The 10,941-nt window shown below is 33.7% G+C and overlaps 1 protein-coding gene across 1 annotated transcript; it reads left to right on the forward strand.

The window, feature by feature from the left end:
- The first annotated feature begins 1,603 nt into the window (after window positions 1–1,603).
- LOC131047268 (putative UPF0481 protein At3g02645) lies at window positions 1,604–3,244 on the forward strand. Its single transcript, XM_057981132.1, has one exon. It carries the CDS (start codon window positions 1,604–1,606, stop codon window positions 3,242–3,244), a length of 1,641 nt encoding a protein of 546 aa, XP_057837115.1.
- The last annotated feature ends 7,697 nt before the right edge of the window (window positions 3,245–10,941 follow it).

The following is a 10,941-nucleotide window of genomic DNA, read 5'->3' on the forward strand; positions in this document are numbered from 1 at the left end:
GAAAGCATGTTTAGGAAGTGATCATTTAGTAATTAAATTCTTATTTCAAACATTGAAATGACTACCAATTTATAAATCTTAGTGTGACCAGTGTTAAAATATTTCAATATATATGGACAAAAGTATGCAATCTAAGTGAAATCATCTATAAAACAATCTACATAAAATATGCAATAATAAACAATTTTAGAATTTTAAAAAGTATAGCTTTATAAACACAAACACCACGATATTACCATAAACACAAATAATAAAATATATAGACCTAAACGTAGTCCCAAATACTTTATACCAAATCTCATAATTGACAATTTCAAGATGATAAAGTGAAATTATATCATAATTTTATATTTATTATTATATCCTAAAGTAATATTCACTAATGATAATCTTTTAGCATAAGTTATTTAGGTTAAATCAACTATAACTTATACTTTCTAAATCTAAATATAATATATAAATATTTGTATAAAAATAATAATTAGTATAAACATGTCTATCCTAAAAACAACTAAAACTATTAATTTTAATTACTTTTTGATTTATAAATAGAATTGTTAAAATATAATTACATATGAATTATTTTATTTGAAATGTATTTTAAATTTTATTTTTAGTTATCTATTGGAATTTCTTAAAGAATAATTTTAGTTACTTATGAATTAATTGATTTTAATTTAGATATATTTGTAAATTATTTAATAATTATAATTTAAACTATCTATTAATTGTATTTTTATTGTTATACATAAAAAAAAACTTGATTTCTTAATTTTATTAAAAATGCCTTTTTCACTTAAATGTTAATGTACTAGATATCTATTTGAAGTACATATTTAGAAAACAAATTTAAAAAAATAGAATACAAGATATCTAATAAAAATACAAGAAAAATAAATTAAAAATGACAAATGATTAATCTTTTGAGGACATGCATTAAAATTAAGAAAACTAAAAATCAAATAATAATAACAATTAATCCAATAAAATAATTGTAACAACGAATTCTGCAAACAGTATCACTTTCAAGTTTCAAATGCCTTAAATAAATCTTGAAGACTAAAATCTTTAAAATCCTTCAATGTAAACACGGGTATTCTTGTGGGCCGTCTCACATAAGCAATTGACAAGATTCTTAGAGGAAAATAAGCATGAAGATAGCGACACTTTAAACTCAAAACTCTTACCTCTCAAGCCAGAGAATAAAACTCGTAAAATTAGGTTAAATGTTTCGTCTTGCAATCGTCCTAATCTACTATTTAAGTTACTAGTTTACCTGTTTTCGATTAGATGGCCCTTATCAGAGGGCCCTCTCTCCGCGTGCGACTACCGTTTGAGAGTAACAAGTAGCCTACGCGCTTTGAATGGAATCATTTCCTTAAAGCATTTATCATGTGAAGCTGTAGGCATAGAAATGTTTTCCAAATCCTCTCAGGAATTAAAGAAATTTCTGTGAAATTCAAGTTGCCTTCCTCGCTAGAGCCGAGGATGAAGCTATATAACGAACCTCCTCCCACTTGTTTCAAATAGTTGAGCTTTCGATTATCTAACTTTAATCCCTCTCTTCATTGTCTGATCCATCATCTATTTCCAAGTTCAAATCATGGGATCAGTTAATGAAGATGTAGTAGTCATTGATCAGGACCTTTGGGTTACTCAAATAAAGGAATGTCTGCAAAGACATGGCGAGCAAGAAGAAGAAAAGGAGATTTCGGTATCCGTTTTTGGTGTGCCGAAGGAGCTGTTGACATTGAAGCCAGAAGCATATATTCCGCAGTGCGTCTCCATTGGACCATATCACCATTGGAGAGCGCATTTATTAGAAATTGAGAGATATAAAATAGCTGCTGCGCGAAGATTCCAGAAAACATTAACCGGTGACTGCAAGTTCGAATCTGTAGTGGAAGAAGTGAAGAAGTATGACTGGCAAATCAGGAACTGCCACCACAAATTTCTTGACTACGAGGAGGAAGCCCTTGCATGGCTCATGGCTGTGGACGCTTCCTTCGTGCTCGAGTGCTTGCAGTTCTACGTCAAAGAGGCAGATCAGGCTTCACCCCAGGTTAAGCAACTAGGTCGAATTTTAGATCCATCTCGCAGAAGTGCAACCCATAATTCAATTATGAGAGATCTGATAATGCTAGAGAATCAGTTACCTTTGTTCCTCTTGGAGAAGCTGCTGGAAATAGAGATGGGTTCGCAAGCTAAGGCGGAAGAAAGGCTCTGCAATCTGGTGAATCTCGCCTGTAAAGAATGGTGCCCATTTATATTGAAGATGCGGGATAGTTCAAGGATGTGCATAAAAGAAAGGGGTCACATATTGGAGGTGCTCTACTACTCTATTGTCCCTGCAGCAGCCATGGGCCATACTATTTCTAATAAGGAGGAGGATGGGAAAGTCCCGTTGCGAGATTCAAACTACTTAATGCGTGCTCTGAAAGCTTTATGGAAGGCTCTCTCCTCGCTAAAAGTCGGGTTTGTTCAACTAGTCTCGGCTCTCCCTGACCGTGTCTTGGAAGGCCGGCCTGCCCAGTTTGTGACACAGTTGTCCACGAATATTGTTTCAGCTTTTGAAACTCTTTCAATTCAGCGCAGAAATGAAACAGATGAGGATAAAGATGAAGAGAGTGGGTTTTCGTCTGCGGAAACACCTCCTACACGCGATGAACTAGCTGTTCCTTGCGTCTCCGATTTATACTCAGCAGGAGTAAAATTTCGTCCAACCGAGGGAGACGTCACCACAATTCGCTTCGACCAGACGACTGCAACTCTTTATCTTCCCAAATTGAGGCTGGATTCCAACACAGAAGTAGTTCTGAGAAATCTAGTGGCGTTCGAAGCTTCGGGTGCTTCCGGTGCTTTGATCTTCACTCGCTACACTGATTTCATGAATGGCATCATTGACAGTGTTGAAGATGTTCGGCTGTTGAGAAAGAGTGGGATTATCTACAATCACCTGGCAGACGACGGCAAAGTGGCAAGCCTGTGGAACGGCTTGGGTAAATGTGTCAAATTGACGCGAGTTAAATATTTGGACCAAGTCATATCGGACGTCAACAAGCATTATAACAGCCGATGGAGCGTTGCTGCGAAGCGGCATGTAAACAAGTACATATTTGGTTCGTGGCAGCTCCTCACTGTTGTGGCCACAGTGATACTTCTTCTTCTAACTTGTTTCCACGCTTTTTGTTCTGTGTATGACTGTAAGCGTTGGTGGAGCGACAGTACTGTTCTGCAGGACTAAGCCAATCGGAAGAGTTTTATCTTCTAATTACCGATGCTGACATCCATTTCTTTTGTTTGAAATACTCATTTACATTGACGGGGTACAAGAGTTTTGTTTTTTGAGGCGAGTTTAACTCTGCCTTTAGGTATGCTGCCGTCGTCAAGCAGACTGCCCTTACAAAACACATTTTGAAATTTTGTGGTGTCTATTGAATCCAATTCAATAGATCCACTTCTATTTTGTTTTTACATATTATACCGTTGTCATGCATACTGTATTTATAAAAAACATCTGAAATTTTGTGCTGTCCATTAAGTTCAAAACAATAAAATCATTTATAAAATGTTGTTTTATTCTTAAAGAATATCTTCTACTTAATAATGTTTTTGAAGTTTGTTGGTTTCAGATTTTGGTCATAAAATGCAACAGATTTTGTAAGTTAAATAATTGTATAGTTTAGTTAAATCATGTTCCAAACTTGATGCCTTCACACTTTTTTTTGGGTGTGCAAGTAGTTTTTTAAGGGGCAAACCATCAATCGTGTAGAAATGGAAGTGTACATCTTTAAAAGAAAGTCTATTTATGTCTAGTGAGCATGCAATTCTAGATGATAGAAAAGGAAGTGGGGGGCTCAAGGATTCATAATATACATATATATAATCAAGCTCAATATACATATATATGATTGAATTCTATTCAGTTTAGGTCGAAATATTGATATAAATATTCCAATTTCATTCAAACACTACTTTTCAGTCATTAAAATGTGCCAAAAATCTCCTTGTTTTATTCATACTTAATTATTTTAATCATGATATGCATCCACCAATTCACCAAGTCCTCAAAATGTACCATGACTTTGGTATTGGATGGTCATATTCAAATTGCCAAAATGGAAGTGGTGGTCATTATAAGGAATAGTTTTGTAATGATACTGGACATAAATAAGACTATTATAGTGGTGAAAATTGTATGTACTTATGTATTCTTAATTCATCCCTTTAAATATGTATGTTCTATAAATACTTCAACAAAAGACAATGATTGTCATTAACTAAAGTGTAAGTCACAATATGGGACATGTACTTAAGGTTTTGTTTAATTTCAATTTTAGTATTTATATTAAAAATTTCTAATTGAATCCTCATGTCACATGTATTATTATATGATAAATCTCGAAAGGGTTTTAGCTTTATATTTCAAGATCCTAGCAATCATAATCCCATTTTGATTCATTATTATCAATTACTTAATACATTTTGATGAAACTTGTTGTAAGCCATTCATCTTGGTTACTTAATACCTTATTAAGGAGATCTATAACCCAAGAAAAAAAATAGTTGAAACTACCAAGCCTCTAGATAAAATTCTTACATTTTAGGATAATATAATGATTTTCTTAACTCATTTAAAAAAAAATTCTAATCATTTTGTTTACATATTAAAGATAATATTTGTTCTAATCATCTTCAAAATAGAGTTCTTATGTAGTGAAACTTTAAAAAAAATTAAGAAGACCATTTCAAAATCATACTTGACCCTTGTTGAATTATGCTCTAACAATTTGGAATCTCTTGAAAAATAATATTTCCCATCATGTCTTCAATTAAATATACAAATTAAAAATAAATATATTAAGGACTATACAACTTAATTGGTCTACATACTTCCCTACTTTATGCCCATCTAAAATGTGAAATGATTTATGACTAAGGATGCATAGTATTTTTTCTTAAGTTCTAATCTAATGAAATAAGGGCAATGCTCAAGTTTAAAATTGAATACAAGGAATATCTTAAAGAGATCAATGTTGAATACTAGATGAAAATTTAAGTATGATAGGTTATAAAAACTATGGTTTTCTTACTAACTACATAAAAAATAGAGTAAACCTCATTCCATAGAGTTTTAAATTGTCAATTTGATTGCTTGATAAATTAATTTGGAAGATGTTATTATAATTTTTTTTGCCAACCTTGAATGAGTGAGGTGTGTGGTGGAATTCTTGGAATTATTTATATTTTTCAAATGTTTGTAAATCGATCAATAATAGCCTTTTTTTATCTCTTTGAATGAGCTATGATAGAAATTATGTTATTTTAATTCAATTTTCTTGTTTGAAAAAATATAGATTAGGTGGCTCATAGAAGATTATAACCGAAGAAATATTCTAAAAATAACTATTATGTATATAAATTTTGTAAGCATTGCAAATATTGAATAGGTTTTCATCTTAGCATTAAGATGTTCACAATTATAGATGGGAAAAAGTTATAACAATGTGTTCTTAACAATCTTCATCTAACCATCAATAATTGGATAAAAGGATGTGGATAAATTCAATTCTATATGAAATATCTTCTACAAGGATTAACAAAATTCATTAACAAAACCTGAATCACAATAAAAAAAAAGTTGATATAAGTAGCTATAATATACCCAAACCTATAAATATATTTAATGTTGACCTTGACTCTTAGAATGTTATGAAATTTTTTGATCTTTAATATGTATGAAACTAGATAAATGACTTGAAATGTTAGATGATTGAAATTATGAGAATCTAAGACATTGAGTTGGAAACATTTAATTTCTTTTGAATCCTTTCTACAATGCAATCATCTAGAATATATTATTTCCCTAATTACCTTTAACTTCCTTTGGACTAGGTAAGTATGAATGAGTAAGAAATTTTGGTTCTAAAGAGAATCCTTGATATCTTCTTATGTGCTGATTGAAGTATATATCTCCTTTAAAAACATTCAAACCCTAGATTAATTATATTATCTAATAGATTAAATAAGTTGATGTGATGTAGTTCATCTTCAATGAGAAATAATATTGATACTAGTTGAGTGTGAAGAATCTCATTCAAATGAATATTTATAACTGACTTTTTTGTATTCCTTTTTCCTTAAAAATGAAAATAGAGATAAGTTTAGAAATGTATGTATGTATATGCATGATAGTTTGCATATTTTATTTGATGATAATAGAAATTAATGTATATATTATCTAAATTGGTATTCTATTTTTTATATTTTATTCTTAATAATTAAAAATTATGTAAAATGAATTACTTTGAAAAATTAAAACAAAAAATAACCTTAAACATATTGTGTGACCCTATACAAATGTATCTCAAATGGAGAGCGGGAAGGAGAGTGTTAGGGATTCTGGAGGTGGGGAGGATGAGAAAGAGGATGGTGATTTCCAAGGTGGGGTTTTACACTTTGTTGAAGCTTTGTCCCTTGTTTGGGTAGTCTTGGTCTTCGGATTTTTGGTTGTCTCCTCTTTTAGGGTGCCTTGCTTTGGGTTTGTGGGAGACTGCTTCCTTTGTCTTAAGTGTGTGATTGAGGGGTTTTGGCCCTCAAACTAGCTATTCTATTAACATCAGCAATTTTTTGTTTCCCATTTTTTTGTTCTTGCAAAGGTTGTCGTGGTTTGGGGCTATCAACTTTGTCCCTTTATACATGTGGGATTTCTTCCCTTGCCTTCTTTGTGGGGGTGTATATGGATTTCTCAATCATGTGGCTTGTGGTGGAGTGTGTTTCACTAGGTATTGTTGTTGTGTTTTCTACTCCATGTGGATATGGGTGCTTATATTTGTGTCATGTTTCTTGTGGGCCTTGTTCATTGTGTTTCATTTTTGGTAGAGGAGGTGTGGCCCCTATTCTTCTTGGGCTTTTTTGGGTTGTGACGTCGACTTTCTTCCTCATTGTTGATTGTGAATGGTGATTGCCTACTTTCTTCTCACCCATCGTGGATTGTGGACTGCTTGTGCTCAAGGGGCTTTTTTCTTCACTAATGCAATTTTGTATTTGGTGGCCACTATGTTGCATTCCTTCACCCTATTTTTGTCTTTTATGTGGACTATTAGTGGTTCTATAGTTGATGAGGGGCTCCTTGATGGGCTCTCTTAGTTTTTTTGGCTTATGCATGCTATTTAGAGGAGTTTCATCCCTTTCTCCCTTTGGAATCTTTTCAATGGCTGGGTTTTCTACTTTTGGTTCATGTTCTTTGGTCTCTGTGAAGGGTTGTGTATACATAGTTCCTATAGAGGTGGTTATTATGTTCATTCTTTCTCTTTCGATAATGGCTTTACCTTTGGTGTTAGTGTTCTTCTCCTATTTGTGGGTGGGCATTCGTGGCACAATATGGGTTTGTTACCTTATGAGTGCTTAACCAGCATGTTCTTTTCTTCCATCGTACTCACTTTAGCGGTGATTATTGACTTCCTTCTAGGGGATTCTATCATCTTGGGTTTTGACACTAGGCCCCTTTACCCCCTGCTCTCTTGGTTCTACAAACTATGGATCTGTTGATGTGATTTGGTGTGGATTTGTCATGGTGGTCCATGTTATTGTATCTGTAGTGGTTTTATTTTGGATGGGGTTGAGATTTCTACATTTCTCCCATTCTATGAACAATTTTGTTCATAGGGGCTCTTCTAGTAAGAGGTCTCAGGAAGCCTCCCAAAACCTAATGCTTGTTCTCCTCTCCCTTGACTGCTTTGTCCCACTGCAAGGGGTTACCATTGGAATATTGTTTGGAGTTATCCTAAATCCCTCTATTATTATTATGTAATTCTTCTTGTTAGGTAACTCTTTCTTTCTAGTCAATGCTCGAATCAAAAGTAACCTTTTGAAAAGGGCTCACCTTTTTTGGTTTTTGGGTTTGTGGTATCTAACTTCTTGTGAGTTTGCCCTTGTGTGCCTATTTGTTGGTGATGTGTCGGTAATAGGCCTATCCAATCTTTTATCTAATCAAAACATATAGTGTCAAACTTTTACTACATATAATGAGCGTTAAATTTATGAGATCACTTAGTTTAGACTATGGAAGAACATATCTATCTCACAATTCATAGTCGTATTACAAACTAGTGGAAGAGCAATAGTAGTCATTATAGTTCAAATAATTGTTCACTTCTTGTACACCCAATCTCCCAATTATTTAGTTTAAAGAAACCCAAAAAATAATAACGAAAAGCTCATTAATTTAAATTTCACATGTAGAAATAGTTGATCAGTTTTTAGCATTTTTAGACTATAATTGGACCATTTGCACACCTTTATTGGTACCCATGACACACTACTACTAGGACATTTATGCAAAAGTATTGGCAATTTCAAGTGCATATATATTAGGGCATCTTTAAGTAGGTATCAGACAACACTTTGAAACATCTACATTTTGACCCTTGTGCACATAACAGATCCACAATATACATCATTACAACATAGAAGCTAATTTAATAGATATAAATAGTTAAGTCGTATATGAAGACAAGCAAAAAAAAATGTTAAAATTGGATGTATTGTTTAGTATCTATGGGTGCACAAAGTTAGCTATGTTGAACACAATATACCACTGAGAGGGGGGTGAATCAGTGGTTCCCAATATTCTAAACCTTTTAAACCTAACTATTGGTACCAGTTAGCAAATCAAACACAAGGAGGATATACTAGTCAAATATGGAAAGTGATCAAATGCAAACACTCAAAGACACACAACACATAACATTAGATATATGAGGAAAACCCAATGTGGGAAAAACCTCAATGAGAAATACTACTGGAGACTACTGCTCCAATCCAACCTCACAATGAAAAATAGTTTTACAAAGATTTAAGGCACCAACCCAAGGAGCACCAACCCCTACACTGAGAACCAACTTAGTGAGAAACAATAGATCAGATCAATACAATAGTTATATCCTTGTTACAAGTGAGTTTTGTACTATTGCAATCAAAATACTTCACCGATTTAACTCTTCTCTACCAGTTCTCCTTTCCTCAGTTCTCTTCTAGTTCACTATCCTCCTTTTATACTCTTTCTTCCCTGATTCTATCTAGCATGATCTCCACCAGTACATTCTCTTTTCTCCTTCACTTTCAACAACTTTCTTCTTGAATCTCCCTTGTCGGTTCACACAATTGTTATCCTATTTGGTAGCTTGTTGGCTGCTCTAACCTTTCCTTTTTTCTTTTTTGTGGGTGGTTTATTCCTTGGAGTGTTTTAGGTCTCTCATCCTTCAGGTGGTCTTTTCCTTTTCTCTTTCCTCTCTCCTTGTTTCCCGTGCCTTCCCCCACCCCTCTCCTCTTTATATTTTGCCTCAAATCTGCAACTCAACATCTTTCATGTCTTGGGAATTCTTATCATCCTGATGATGAATCACGGAGTGTGATTCGAAACGTTGATGGAAAAATATACACACAATCGAATCCAGAAAAAAATACACTAGAAATGCAAAATGGATTGTGGAAATCTCATAGCTTTAATGCTCTAACCTTACCGGTAAAACCTTTGATAAACCTTCTACTAGTTCAATCATTCTGTCAGTCAGCTCCAACACTTAGATGATTTTAAATCTTCTCTCTGATCACTCTTTTCTCTCTTAGTTACTCTATCTTTACCGACATCTAGCATCATCCATTTCATCTTCAGTCTACATATTTATACATGTCTTTCTAGCCAAGATCAGAGTTCAAATGGTGGCACGCTAGGGATTTTCTCCACCAACCCAATCCATATCAAATCTGATCGGTTCTCATCTCCTCGATTGATGATTTGCAGCAGATCAAACATTACCACCATATCTACTGATTCATGTAGAAGCTTTCTATTTTTAGAAACCTTCAAGTTGACTTTCATCCTTTCTCTATCAATCATCATTAATGCCTCAATTGTTTCCTTCAACCAATGAGCATAAAGATCGGATCATCAGAAAGCTTTTGCATCTTAATCTAGCTCAAGCCCCACTCTTCTATCATCAACCCCTGATTTATGGGTTCCTTATTTAAAGTTGACCTAGTTATCACCTAACACGTTGATGGACAATTCACCGACCTCTGGATGCTTTCCACCTGGTATCCACATGTCATTCTTGTTGACATCCACCTATGTTCAGTCCACTGAGTCGATTCAAACAAGATTACTGACTAGTATGCACTATTGGTGCTTAGCCACCAGTTCACTAACACTGCCTGCACATGTCACCTTACCAGTTATTCTTCATGCTTTCTTTCCTCTATTCTCTCAGTGGATCAAGTTGAATTATCATCAAACACACTGATCCATCCACTAAGTCTATTTACTGCTAGTATATCTCCTGCCTTTATACCAGTATTATCGTTGAGTAAAACATGTCATCAATGTGCATCTCGATTAATATGTGTACCAGTGGATTACACTCCTCTTTGTATATTGGTGATCATTTTATTCTTTGTTGTGGTTTTTCTTTCTTACCGGTGGTCATGTTTATTGGTAGAGGCTGCATCCCATGTTTACCGGTAGCACACCTTATTTGTTTCCTTACATACTCCTTCCTACATACTGGTTGACATCAATGACAACACACTACCAACAAGCTGTAATGACTGCAGGTACGCTGCCCTTATGACCTAGCTCACAGTTGATGTTTTCACTATGTACCTCTTCAATGACCACAATATATAATGTTTTAACTAACAAGACTTCACTAATACAAGTTGTGTTTCAACTATTATTCTCATGTTAAAACTTAAATCTTGTAATCAAAAGGCAAGATCTTTTAATTTCAATTTCCATGAATACTTTTTCTCAACCTTCAATTTCTAATTTTTTGTATAGAAACACAATAGCCATATTTGATAGGAATTCAGTATACCTTTGCTATTCAATTTAGATTATTCTATACATAAATCAATACAATTTTCATACTTAAAATTTCG

The sequence above is a fragment of the Cryptomeria japonica genome, chromosome 7, assembly GCF_030272615.1.
Source record: "Cryptomeria japonica chromosome 7, Sugi_1.0, whole genome shotgun sequence".
Taxonomy (NCBI): domain Eukaryota; kingdom Viridiplantae; phylum Streptophyta; class Pinopsida; order Cupressales; family Cupressaceae; genus Cryptomeria; species Cryptomeria japonica.